Raw genomic sequence first — 13,868 nt, 5'->3', positions numbered from 1 at the left:
GCTCTGCCTGTCGTGGAACTCATTCTATAGACCAGGCTGGCCTCCAACTAAGAGATTCACCTACCTTTGCCTTCTGAGTGCTGGGATTAAAAACATGCACCACCAGCCAGTTAAGCACTTATTTTGTATAGTTATGGGCCTGATTTATACCAATGATAGAACAGTCTGGTGAACTGTGTCCAATTTTTTCTATCAAACACTGTTGGAGATAATTCAGACACACAGAACATGGGTCAAACAGAACATCTGTGGTCCGTGGTCTCTTTAGAGGTAAGCTTTCGGTGATAGAAAGAGCATGACAGAATTTTCCAATAAAAAGGAGCTTTTCCTATGAGTGAGAATTCTATCCCTAAAAGCTTTTTCTGGGCTTTATTTTCTTAAAGTATTTGGCTATAATCTCTGAGCAGTGTCTAGAGACCTTTCCCTTTAACTTTTGAATACAACAATTTTATGTATGCTTCCCTAAACTACAGTCTTTTTTTTTTTAAAGACTTTTTAAGTTCTTAAATGTCAAAGGAATAAAAATATGTGAACAGTCCCTTCTAATAAGAAATTTGTGAGTTCATTCAATGGCAGAAAGTTGATAGACTGCTTAGGTCCTTCCACTTTTGTACTTTAGTCTTTTTTGCCTCTATGCTTCAATTTTTGTAAATATCCAGAATATCTGGACATTATGGCTAGTAATCCCAGCACTTTGGAAGCCAAGGCAAGAGAAGTGACATGCGTTAAAGCCAGCCTGGGCTACATAGTCAAAAGGCCAACCAGGACTACATAGATAGGCCCTGTTTTAAAAAACAAAACAAGAAAAAGAACAGTAAGGATATAATAATGTAAGTATGAAAGGTATTAAAAAGTACTCTAAAATACAGTGTTTTCAGCTAGGAATTTTAAGGACATTTGAGATGGGACTTGGGGCTAATAGAAAATTAATTGTATTTTTACAAAAGATGAACCATACATAACCCATTTTGTATTTTCCTTTTTGCTTCCAAAGGTCATTTCTTCATTTGATATGATGATATACTTTAGTTCTTTGTGTCTGCAAATTTCAAGACACCTTCATCTAAATATCTTCAAGACTTCATATCAACAAGCACCTGAACAGGTTCACAAGCATATTGACTGACTAGTAGCCCAAGGAAAAGAGGAGAAGCAGTTAGGGGAACCTATGTGTGAAGGAAACTCTCTATGCAGGAGGCTAGTATACTATCTATAAGGTTATGCTTAAATGTGAAACATTCTGATAGCTTCCATTATGCCTACATCAGTCATTAACATATTTTATTACAGATGTTATCAGTGTAATATAATGTATCAATTAGAAACAAAAAGGAAATTGGACCCCAATAATTCTAAATAGTACTGTGTCCACAAAGTACCTATCAGACTTGGGGGGGTTTGATTGCCAAAGGATCACACAAATATTCAGAACTTAAAAGAACTTCTAGCCATCTTGGCAGTGACATTTGATTGATACGAACTTGAAAAGTGAGCTCATAAGTATTTAATGGTAATACTATCACTGAGTCAAGTGATATAATGAGATATTTTTATATACTAACCATTGTTCAAGAGGTATGCTAATTATAGAAAGACATACTTTCAATACTACCTAGAATTTAAAAAACAATGGTTATGGAAATTTGTTGTAATTTGTACTTACTAAAAGGAATCTGTTGTACCAATTCAGCATAACATGAATCTTTGAGGATAATTTGTGCCTTAATAGTCCAAGTAAAAAATTTGCTTCAGGGCTGGGCATGGTGGCGTGTGCCTTTAATCCCAGCACTTGGGAGGCAGAGACAGGCAGATCGCTGTGAGTTCAAGGCCAACCTGGTCTACAAAGTGAGTCTAGGACAGCCAAGACTACACAGAGACACCCTGTCTCGAAAAAATAAAAAGGGGAGCGGGGAACAAGGGTCAGTTACTCAACACTTAAGTACATTGTGTTCTGGTCATCTTTTCTGTTCTCAGTTTAAAATACTTAGATTCTCTTTATAAATACTAGAATTACCTGAACACTCTTCAGACTTTGTGACCCATATGACCTTAGTTCCATAGTATGAAATAATCAGACAAATAAACATGTACTTTTAAGTATTCCAAGCAAGAAAAGGATTTTTAAAAGTATGTTTTTCAAAGGTAAAAAAAATATGTAAATACAGAGAAAACACTCTAGTGTTTATTTTGCCTCTCTAACCCCTGGTATTTCTCAAAGACCTTAAAAGTTGGATACTAGGTGGAAGAGTTGATGCTTAGCATGGGTGAGGCACTTGGCTTGATCTACCAGCAACCCCAAAAGGCGATTTTAAAAATTGAGGTGTCCTTTTAATGTCAAAGCTAATGGTAGAAGGGCACTTTCTTCCTAGACAATAAAAAGATAGTATTACATAGACTTGTTTAAAATCTTTAAAAGATAGGTTATAAAGATTGTTGCTTTCCTCTTAATGGGTATGTTTTGTTGTTCTGAATGACTCATTGAATGCAATTTCAGCAAAACTAGTAAGTTTGTCTTTAAAGAAATGTTGAAACAACATGTAGGAAATGTTCGTAAGTTTATCTGTATAATGCCTATTTTCTTAAAAATAGTTCAGGTTTAGAAATGAATGTGAAATCAAGCTTTAGTATATTTACTGAACATTACAATGGAAAAGACAGCTAGGTAATTTATATATGAAGTACTTAAGCCATACATAACTTTAGCTGTGTTTGTGATAATGTTCTTAATCATTACTAGAGCCATGTGTCAATTAAATAAACTAGCCCAATTAAATGGTATCTTGATGACCTTACAGAAATGAAATATTCATAAATCCATGTATTAAAACTAATATTTAGAAATGTTCAGGTTTATTTATTTTAGCTTTTATAATTTATTCTAAGACACTAACTTAAGTTCTTTTAATAAACTGTATAGAAGATTCTTTTCTTAGAATTGGCAATCTATTATTTTAGTAAACATATAAATATATACACATAAAACAGATTCTGTGGTTTTCTTCATTAAAGGAGAACAGTGTTAGTTAGCCAAAGTGGTGAAATGCACTTGTTCCTGCTACATGGGAGGCTGAGGATTAAGAATCACTTACTCCATGAAACTAATCTGGGCAAGAGGGTTAGACTGTCTTAGAAACAAACAAAACAACAGAACCATCTATATTTAGAACTTTGATCCTTGGGGTTCTTAAGAGATGCACTGAAACCAAGACTTAAATTTAAGTCTTTATTGACACAATAGTAAGGAGCTGAAAGCTTGATACACTAGAAAAGCTGCTATTTTATACAGCTGTTTAGGTTTATTTAAGTTTACAGAGCAGAAATCTTCCACTTAGCTAATTATTACAGATGTTATAGTATATAACTTCTAAAGGCATGCCTCTTAGCTAATGTTTTAATTGTATCATATTACATAGGTTCAAGTTCTTTCTTCAAAGACTCATCAGAATAACATGGATTGAAGAGACTTTCGAACATTTGCCATCTCTTGCTGCTGCTGTTTCATGAAAGGAGATATGAAACGTTTAATTTTTAGTTAAATGTTATAAAATTTCAGCAAATAAAACATTTCAGTACCTCCAATAATCCATATTTTTGCAATTAAATAGAACTTACAGTTTCCATCATAACCTTTTTTTGCAACATAGCCATTTCTTTTTTAAGTTCACTCTGTGTGCCAGTAAATAGATTATCATTATTCTTCTCCACATCCTCCAAATTCTAAAACACAAAAAGGCCACTTTCGTTAGTTTATACTTTCATAGTTCTAAACTGTAAACTTTTCAAAAGTAAAAATCTTTTATGCAAATACTGCTGATTATTTATCCTAACATAATTTATATGTACTTATATAGACCAAACTTCCCACTATAAACAAGTAAAATATAATCACATTAATCAAACACAATTATTTAGAGTACAACAATAGCATCTTTACCCAAAACAGTAGTTTAATGAAATATTAAGGTCAAGGTAATAAAATAAAATTTAAAAGGGAGCTAAACAAAATGGGAGAACTGAACCGGGCGTGGTGGCACACGCCTTTAATCCCAGCACTTGGGAGGCAGGTGGATCGCTCCTGCCTAGTCTACAAAGCAAGTCCAGGACAGCCAAGATAACATAGAAAAACCCTGTCTTGAAAAAGCAAAAAAAGGAAAAAGAAAAAAAAAAAGATGGGAGATTTGAGAATTTAAGGCTAATGTGGGCAACATAGGATCCTATCTCAAAAGAATAAGAAACAGTAGGTTGTCTATCAGTAAATACAGTTTTCAAAATTTCTAGTAAGTTAGAACATCTGGGTATAGTGAACTTATTATGACTAACAGCCAGTGTGACCTGAACTCACAAAGTTGTAAAAAAAAGAATTATTAGACATCTTTTTAAATTATTCATTACATTTTCATTCATTTAGTATGTAGAGGACAGCTTGTGGGTACTGAGTTCTCTCTTGTCATATGGGTCCCATAAATTCTGCTCTAGTGTTGTTTTTCAAAACAAGGTCTCATCATATAGGCAAGGCTCAGTTCAAACTCCTTAATCCTATCTTAGGCTCCCATAATACCTAGCTAAAAAGTTTTTTAAACATTTAATATTCAATTCAACAAATAGTTCCCCTGCTGCCTATTATATGAAAGGTATTATGTTCTGTGAAGAAACTGAAATAGTGATACATGATTTTTTTTCCAATTAGAAAAATTATGTAAACAAGAACAACATAACTTTATAACAATGCAAATGCAACTCCTGTAGCTAAAGAGTAGAGCTTGTGAATGATTCCTGCTTAGTTGACAAAATGTGCACAATTTCATTAATTAAAAGGCAACTTAAAATATTCTAGAGCAATAGTATAACCAAAGCATGGAAATACGTAAGTCTGTAGATTTAGAGAAAGCAATTATGTAGAGAGTTTGGATTAACAGACATGTATAGTTTGTGAAGCTTAAACAGAATCATGTCAAAGAGGTGTGAATCCTAAACACCTAAAAATTTAGAAGGGGAGAGTACAGGCACATTTTGAGGAAGGAGATGTTTTAGAAAGATAATAGGGCAGACTCAAAGAATAGGGCAGGAGATGATGGTTCAGTGATTAAGAATGCTTGTTCTTACAGAGGACTTAGGTTTGATTCCCAGTCCCTACGTGGCACCTCACAACTATCTGTAACTTTAGTTCCAAAGAATCCACTACCCTCTTCTGACTTCCCTGGGTACCAGGCATGCACATGGTATACACACATATGCGATATTAAACAAGAACATAAGTTAGCTGGGTGTGGTGGCACACACCTTTAACACCAGTGCTGGGGAAGAAGAGGCAAAAGAACCTCTTTGAGTTTGAAAGCTGCCTATTCTACATAGTAAGCTCCAGGCCAGCAAGGCTATATAGTGATCCCTGTCTCAAGCAAAAACACAACAAAACAAAAACATGTTACCATGTATAACTCACCTTTATGAACTTCTCATGTAACTGTTTGATTGCTTTCAGTCTCTGGCTCTGAACAATTCTAGACTGCTGAAAAAGCTTTTGTTGTTGTCGAAAAAGATTCTATAAACAAAAATAATAGTGACTTGGTAAAAGTATTTTTGTTATGCGGGCTTCATGCATGCTAGGCAGACACCTAGCTCTGAGCTCTATCTCATATCTTAGTTTTAAATTTTGCAAAAAATAATTCCATGATAAAGGCATAGCTTAAGGTTTTTAGTATTTTAACGACTATTATGATTAAGCTTAAGTACTTTTTCCACTAACTATAATATCCTGTTATAATAATCCTGTCATTCAATGTGTAAGTTTTAAAAAACATTTGTGTGCCTGAATATAAGGGTGTTAAATCTCCTGCCATTTTAGTGCAGAGAACCAAACCTGGGTCATCTGCAAGAACAGTAAGAACTCCCCACCTCTGAACCATCGCTCTAGCCCCCAATATTTGAAACAAGGTTTTATTGTGTTGCACAGCCTGACTTGGAATCTATGACTCTCCTACCTTAGCATTTTAAGTAGCTGGGATTACAGGCATATACCACTATAAGATTGAATAGGAAATCTCAGTGTTTTAGGGTTTTGAGACAGGGTCTAAGCTGGTCTTAACTTATTATGTAGTCAAAAATGGCTTTGAACTGCTGCGTCCCTCTGTTTATATATCAAATGCATCTTTTGTTTTATTTAGTAAGGCCATCAGATAGTGGAAAGTGAAAACCACACCTGGTTTATGTAGTGCCAGGGATCAAACACAAAGTTCTGTACGTGCTAAAGTCTACCAACTGATATATATCCCTAGCCCCAAGAATATCTTCTTAGTAATAAGAATGTATTATACAGCTGATATATGAATGTTGGTCTTTTAGTTCCTAATCTATTCTTTACAAATGACTTTGTCTTCTAGCCTCCTTAATCCATGCACTTATATCCTTAAGATTTATTTATTTACTATGTGTACAGTGCTCTGCCTGCAAGTACACCTACAGGCGAAAAGAGAGCATTAGATCACATTATAGATGGTTGTGAGCCACCATGTGGTTGCTGGGAATTGAACTCAGGACCTCTGGAATAGCAGTCTGCTTTTAACCTTTGAGCCACCTCTCCAGTTCTTTCTGTAGTACTGTAATGACAATATATTTAATTGTATTAACTATTTTGAGACCCTTAAGTACGTGTACACACACACACACACACACACACACACACACACACACACACACACACACACACTCCTCCACAACTATTTGGCATAGACATTCATCAGTCATATCCAAAGATGAAGAAACTGAACCATAACGTAAAACCTATTGTTTCACAGCTAACTACTGTTCAAGCAGAATTTGGTTCCAAATAGGTCTCTATAATCCAGGCACTAATCATTATACATATGGTTTCTCTAGTATATTGTATATTCAACCACTGCCTGCCTACTATTCTCGCTTTTAGTACTATAGTATATAGCTCATTTTTATTAGTTCAGGACTAAAATCTGCATTCTTCCTTTTACTGTAATTCCCAGATTAAGTTACATAATACTCCTTAGCATATACACTTTGTTGCCTTCTGACTCTGTCACATTTACTTGGCTAAATCCCTATCTTGTAAAATTCAACTCTATAGTTACTCTCCATGGTGGCATTACTTTTCAATGTCTAATGACCCTCCTAAATAAAACAGAATCCAAAGAGAACAGTTTTCCATCACCATGTGTTATATTCCACCCATCTACACCTATTTGTATTTGTACTTATATACTCTTACTTCCTCTTGTTTCTAAGGATGATTATACTTAGTCCAACTTCCTGTCTTTTCCATTCTCAAGAATTTTAATTTCCCCCCCTCTGTTACTATTAAATTTCTCTCTGTAGCCAGAGCTGGTGCTGGAGTCCTATAACCCTACCTTTTTTCAAGGTGGAGACAGGCAGCCACACACTGAAGTCCTACCTAGGCTATAGGGTACAAGAGTAGTCTGGCCATCTTGATGAGATCTTATTTCAAAATTAAAGGTAAAAGAGAGGGCTGGGAACATAGTGTATTGGTAGAACAGTTTTGAAGGCCTAGGTTCAATCTGAAATACCAGAAATAAATTTGTTTCTCTAGATTCCTGTCAGCACATAAGCCTGCTGTTTCACTTATCTTAAAAAAAAAAATAACGGCTGTGCCGGGCGGTGGGGGCACACGCCTTTAATCCCAGCACTTGGGAGGCAGAGGCAGGTGGATCTCTATCAGTTCAAGGCCAGCCTGGTCTATAGAGCAAGTTTCACGACAGCCAGAACTATGACAGAGAAACCCTGTTTCAAAAAAACAAACAAAAATTCAGAGACCTAGCAGCAGAGCCAAGATGGCACTATAATTAAGCAACTGTTCCCCACCTCTATTCAACTGTGTGTGTCTAAAGCTAATTTATACCAAATTCTTTTATCTATTGACAAGTTTCTGTTAAAGTTGCAAGGATATCAACTATTAAGGCCAATGCTAAGCCGGGCAGTGGTGGCGCACGCCTTTAATCCCAGCACTTGAGAGGCAGAGGCAGGCAGATTACTGTGAGTTTGAGGCCAGCCTGGTCTACAAAGCTACTCCAGAACTGCCAAGGCTACACAGAGAAACCCTGTCTCAAACAATCAAGGGGGAGGGGGGATAAAAGGAAACCAGTGCTTTTAGGAATATTTTATGTACCTATACTTATGTGGTTGATGATTTGTCAATATTAAAATATGTAACTAGCAGTGTGGGTAATAAAACTTGTCTTAGTTCTATGAACATAATATATGACTAGGTTCTTTATTTCTACTTGAGGCTTAGTTATAATAGATTAATTATAAAGTGAATTGTGATACTAACAGTTAGTTTTTCTCCTTGTTCCTCAAATTTCTGCATATCCAGTTCCCACTGCTGTAATACACTCAAAAATTGCTGAGAATATTCACTGTTAAGCTTCTGTCTGTAAAAAACAATGAATCCTGTCAAACTTCATACCAGTGTGAAAAGAACATTCAAAACAAATTCAACTCACATATTTTATGTTATAAAAGGAAATAATAGGTTAATTATTTTGATAGGAAAAAGTTTTAAATGTATGTTGATTTCAGTATATTTTTCCTAACAGATGTTTTAAATTGAGCAAGTTTTAGCTTTTAATCTCCAAAGAATTTTTCATTTTTCCTACTGAATATACTTCTTATAGGTTAAATTATTTCACTTAGGTTACCCCTCCCCTATTTTGGCATAACAAAGATTTAGTACAAAGGAATAGTCAAGTTACTAAAATGTGTAAATTTATTTACAAGATAGAACTTTTTCTATATTTTACAGTTACCAAACAATAATTTCTATGACACATTTTTTATTCAAATAATATATTTCCACAATGGATATCAATGAAGTAACCTCCCAGTTATTTAAAAGGAGGAAAAAAGTAATCTCCACTGACTTCTAAGAAATATCTCAATTCTATGAAGATTATGAGGCTACAGGACTATGTGATTAGAAAATTTAAAAACCCAAGCATTTTCACTAGAGATTCTAAGAAGCAGATGATGCTATTTTCCATAGGTAATTTGCACTAGGACATATTAAGAAATGACAAAACCTTACATTTCCTCTTGTTGTGTTTTCCAAATTTGCTCAATTTTCTGGTTACTGGCTTTGAAAGAAGCTTTGGTATACATTTCAATTCTCTTTCTCTTGGCAAGAAGAGCTTTGTTGATGTCAGCTATATTGAAAATAAACATCAAATTTTAATATTGAAGAAAACAATTTTGTTCTGCATAATCAAGTAACTGTAAGTATGGGTTCATTCAACAATATCAAGGAAATTTAAATTTAAATTTAGGGACCAGAGAAAAGGTTCAGTAGGAAAACAAACAAAAACATTTGCATTAGACTACTGGGCCATGCCTTTCATCCCAGCACTTGGAAGGCAGAGCTCTGCAGGTGGTCTCTGAGTTCCAGGCTAGCCAGGAAATATAGAGGATTTCTCTCTCAAACAAAGGGGGAAAAAAGCCACTTGCCAAAGCCTGACAACCTAAGTTTGATGCTGAGAATCCATGGTTTAAGAGGGAAACCAAGCCCTGAAAGACACTGTCTCTCCCAGTAGAAAACAAGAGACAACTCCCCCCAAAATACTGTGACCTGCATAGAAGTGCCGTCGTACATTTATACCACACTCACACATACACATCACACACAAAATAATAAAATAAAATTTGAATAGCACTAATGTGTGTGTCTTTTTTTATTGGGGACTGGAGAGATGGCTCAGAGGTTAAGAGCCTGTCTGCCCTTCCAGAGGTCCTGAGTTCAATTCCCAGCAACCACATGGTGGCTCACAGCCATCTATGTGATCTAATACCCTCTTCTGGCCTGCAGCTGTACATACATACATACTCATACATAAAATAAGTAAATAAAATCTTAAGAAATAGAAAATGCTTTGTAGTTTAGAATGCTTAGCATTTTTAATTTTCAGACTAGGGAAGCTCAGCCAGTTAAGTCTACGCAAATATGAAATCTAAAAATGGCTGAATTCTGAATTTTTAATCTCAAATATTTTGGAATAAAAAGATATATAAAGTAAAACAGTCGCAGTGGTGCACACCTGTAATCCCAACACTCGGGAGGCAGAGGCAGGCAATCTCTGAGTTCAAGGCCAGCCTGGTCTACAAAGTGAGTCCAGGACAGCCAGGGCTACACAGAGAAACCCTGTCTCGAAAAACCTTTTAAAAAAATTCCAGAAAAAAAATATAATCACTTATTCTATTAATATAAATTAGAAAAACTTATCCCCTCTATTTTTCTAGAATTCTTGAAGTACCATGTTTACTTTTCATATCAAAGAAGGTTAAGAAAGAAAATGATACTAAATCTTAAAACATTTATGCAAAACCCTATAAACAAAAATATGGCACTAAACAATATTCACAGTGAACTCATTTCCTATTGTACAACTGCTATATAGTTTTAAACAATTTTCTTTAAATATGTCTCCCAAAAACATACCTCCAAATTTTTCCAGCATATTCTGTACTTCACCTCTGTGAAAAAGATTACAGTTGAAAAATTAGGACCAGGAGTGTAATTCAGTGATAAAACATTTGCCACACGCTCAAGGCCCTAGGTTTGATCCCTAGCATCATCAAAAATAAGACATTGTTTGTTTTTGTTTTTCAAGACAGGGTTTCTCTGTGTGGCCTTGAACTCACAGAGATCTACCTGAGTAACAAATCTTTTAATTTAGAGATTCACAATATACTTGTTTTGGAAAAAATTCCCTAGTTGCTAGCTAAACTGAAGTAAATTTTTCTTAAAGTACTTTATTGAACAAAGAAAACACTTTTGGGACTTGAGAAATAGCTCAGAATAGTTAAATGCTTGCTCTGCAAGCATGAATACCTGACGTTCAACCTCAGTACCGACATAATGTATTTGACATATAACTTGATATTTGGCTTGCGCGCACACACACACACACACACACACACACACACACACACACACACACACACACACACACGGGCATGCACTTGTACACCCTCAAGTCTTTTTTTAACATCTTACCCCACATCTTCAATTATTTCTGCAGATCTTTTCTTTCCGTGTTTATCAATTACTGGAGTCTTTTCTGTATTGACAAAATAAAATTTTAAATTAAGTGTTATTTTGGTAAATTTTAAATATATTTAAAGTATTGAAGGATTTTGTAACATTTTAAAAGCAGGTAAACAATTATATCACAATTGATGATCCATTCATTTTCTAGAAGCAAATTTAAGTTTGGTCATGTACTGTTGGACTGCTAATATAAGGAATACTATTTGAAGTGCTACAATTCTGATAACAGAGATTGAAGATCTGATGAGGCATAAAGTATGTGCCTTAATTCAGTTTTACGTGTAGCAGGTTCAAAATAAACAAACCCTAGGACACAGTTAATACCCAATATTAGGCATATTTACCATCAACAGCATCATCCTCTGAACAAGACTGATCTTTATCTTCTTTCTCAAAGTCAAAGGCTTTCTGAGGCTGATCCACTAATGGTGGCTTCCCAGATTTCCCAGAATGCTTTCTTCCACCAGCCACCATCTTTAGACGTTTCCTTGTTTAAAAAGCAAACAGAAACCAGCAAAACCACCAAATCTTTCAAACTGTTTGAATTCATAGATATCATTTAACTTTTTTGTTTATTTGGGGGGAATAACACATATATGGAAGGCAGAGGCCAACTTGAAAAAGCTAGTTCTCTTACACCAATTGGGTCTTGGAATCAGACTCAGTCAGGCTTGAGAACAAGTACCTTTACTCACTGGGCCATCTTACTGGCCTGATTTTTGTTGCTTTTTGTTTTTCTGAGCCAGGGTTTCTCAATGTTCTCTTGGCTGTCCTGGACTTGCTCTTTAGACCGGGCTGGCCTCGAACTCACAGAGATCTGCTTATCTCTGCCTCCCAAGTCCTGGGATTAAGTGTACCACCAGGCCCGGCATTAATTTTTTATTTAATAGTTCCAAAAATTAACAGTTTACCATTTGCCAAATTAAGAACAAATATACCACAGTGATAGTTTGAACATGGACTCCAAATACTTCCACTTAGCCACTAGGGCTCAATTTTAGCACTATCTGCCAGATACTTGATAAGTGTTAAGTTTGTATCTCAGAAAACTAAAATCATGGTTACCAGCAGGATAAATCACAAGCACTCCAAAAGTTGGTTGTAGCAATATAAAATATAAATCTGCCTCCTAGTTTACTTAGTCCATTGTCCTTAAATCCTTAGGCCACCCCTCCTAATTTCCTAAACCTCAACTCAATTCCCTTCGCCCCACCCCCATTTCCCAAGGCCACGCCTCCATCCCCTAGACCACACCCCCTAATCCCCTAGGCCCAGTCCTAAATTCCCTGAAGTCCCAACCCCTATGATCCCAATTCCCAAAGTCTAGCCTCCACAGCCCCTCAGCCCCTGACCCCAATGCCTTTAACAATGACCTCTAACTCCCCAGGCCCCTCCTCATTTCCTTAGTCCTTGACTCCTCTTCCCTAGTCAGGGCCCTTATTAGTCTCAGCTGCCACATCCTTATTTCTCAGGCCCCACCTCCTTATCTCCCAGGCCCCGCCCCCTATTGGCTCCCATAGGCTCCAACAGGGGAGCCAATTCCCAAGGTTCCACCTCCAAATTCCCTTGACCCCTGACCTTTAGCTCTCTCAGCCTGACCCTAACTCCCTAGGTCCAGACCACTACTTCCCTACTTCAAACCTGACTCTACCTTCCTAGGCCCAGCTTCCTGTTCCCTAAGGTCAAGACCCCTAATTCCTCAGCTCTGACCCCAAGGCCATTAGCCCGGCCCCTCGACTCCCTCGGCCCCGACCCCCGGCTCCCTCGGCCCCGACCCCGGACTCCCTCGGCCCCGACCCCCGGCTCCCTCAGGCCCCGACTCCCGGCTCCTCAGGCCCCGACCCCGGACTCCCTCGGCCCGGACCCCCCGGCTCCCTCAGGCCCCGACCCCCGGCTCCTCAGGCCCCGACCCCCGGCTCCCTCAGGCCCCGACCCCCGACCCCCGGCTCCCTCAGGCCCCGACCCCCGACCCCCGGCTCCCTCAGGCCCCGACCCCCGGCTCCCTCAGGCCCCGACCCCCGGCTCCCTCAGGCCCCGACCCCCGGCTCCCTCAGGCCCCGACCCCCGACCCCCTCAGGCCCCGACCCCCGACCCCCGGCTCCCTCAGGCCCCGACCCCCGACTCCCTCAGGCCCCGACCCCCGACCCCCTCAGGCCCCGACCCCCGACCCCCTCAGGCCCCGACCCCCGGCTCCTCAGGCCCCGACCCCCGGCTCCCTCAGGCCCCGACCCCCGACCCCCTCAGGCCCCGACCCCCGGCTCCCTCAGGCCCCGACCCCCGACCCCCTCAGGCCCCGACCCCCGACCCCCTCAGGCCCCGACCCCCGACCCCCTCAGGCCCCGACCCCCGACCCCCTCAGGCCCCGACCCCCGGCTCCTCAGGCCCCGACCCCCGGCTCCTCAGGCCCCGGCTCCCTCAGGCCCCGACCCCCGGCTCCTCAGGCCCCGACTCCCTGAGCTCGGACCCGCGCCGTTCCGGAGCTGTCGTCCGACCTCAGGCCCTGCCTGCCCCACACCGACCACGCTTGGTGAACCGCTGCGCCCTCAGCGAGCGTCGCCTTCTCACGGTCCCGCCTAGCTGGGCTATGGCGTCCGCCTCCCCGGTGAAGCACCGGCTCTCACTCGGCCATCGCCTTACTTCAGCTCCTCCAGAGAGGAGTCCTCGTCGTCTCCGGAGCCGCGAAGCATTTGAGGAACCCTCGCCTTTGCGCGGGAGAAAATACGGCGTGGCCCCGACCAAACTCTCCGCTGATTGGTCGGACGCTATGGGCACGCGCACTGACGTT

At 39.2% G+C, this 13,868-nt stretch overlaps 2 protein-coding genes across 7 annotated transcripts in view; one reads left to right on the top strand and one right to left on the bottom strand.

Annotated features, from left to right (window-relative positions):
• The window catches only part of CHPT1 (choline phosphotransferase 1), a 29,288-nt gene extending 25,706 nt beyond the window's left edge, over positions 1 to 3,582 (top strand). Inside the window, exons 8-9 of one of the 3 annotated variants that reach the window (XR_014781767.1) lie at positions 995 to 1,197; positions 3,414 to 3,582. Coding sequence is in view for 2 of the 3 variants with exons in the window: in XM_084795299.1 (XP_084651425.1) it covers positions 995 to 1,105; positions 3,414 to 3,458 (156 nt within the window). In the remaining variant the exon portion in view is untranslated. The remainder of the gene's footprint in view (positions 1 to 994; positions 1,198 to 3,413) is intronic. The other 2 variants (XM_084795299.1, XM_084795300.1) reach the window with 2 other exon arrangements.
• SYCP3 (synaptonemal complex protein 3) lies at positions 3,210 to 13,868 on the bottom strand. 4 transcript variants are annotated; one of them, XM_084795301.1, is made up of 9 exons: positions 13,721 to 13,868; positions 11,428 to 11,570; positions 11,030 to 11,093; positions 10,472 to 10,506; positions 9,068 to 9,185; positions 8,315 to 8,414; positions 5,441 to 5,539; positions 3,613 to 3,717; positions 3,210 to 3,493 (listed from the first exon to the last, which is right to left on the bottom strand). In XM_084795301.1, exons 1-9 carry the CDS (start codon positions 13,768 to 13,770, stop codon positions 3,440 to 3,442), a joined length of 768 nt encoding a protein of 255 aa, XP_084651427.1. In that variant the 5' UTR covers positions 13,771 to 13,868; the 3' UTR covers positions 3,210 to 3,439. The 4 variants fall into 4 exon arrangements, with proteins under 4 accessions (XP_084651427.1, XP_084651428.1, XP_084651429.1 ...); XM_084795302.1 differs by having other exon boundaries at positions 13,705 to 13,816; XM_084795303.1 differs by having other exon boundaries at positions 13,603 to 13,731.

This window comes from Acomys minous (assembly GCF_964271855.1).
Source record: "Acomys minous genome assembly, chromosome: 9".
NCBI lineage: Eukaryota > Metazoa > Chordata > Mammalia > Rodentia > Muridae > Acomys > Acomys minous.
The sequence above is the reverse complement of the archived record's forward strand: the minus strand, read 5'-3'. Positions and strand labels throughout refer to the sequence as shown.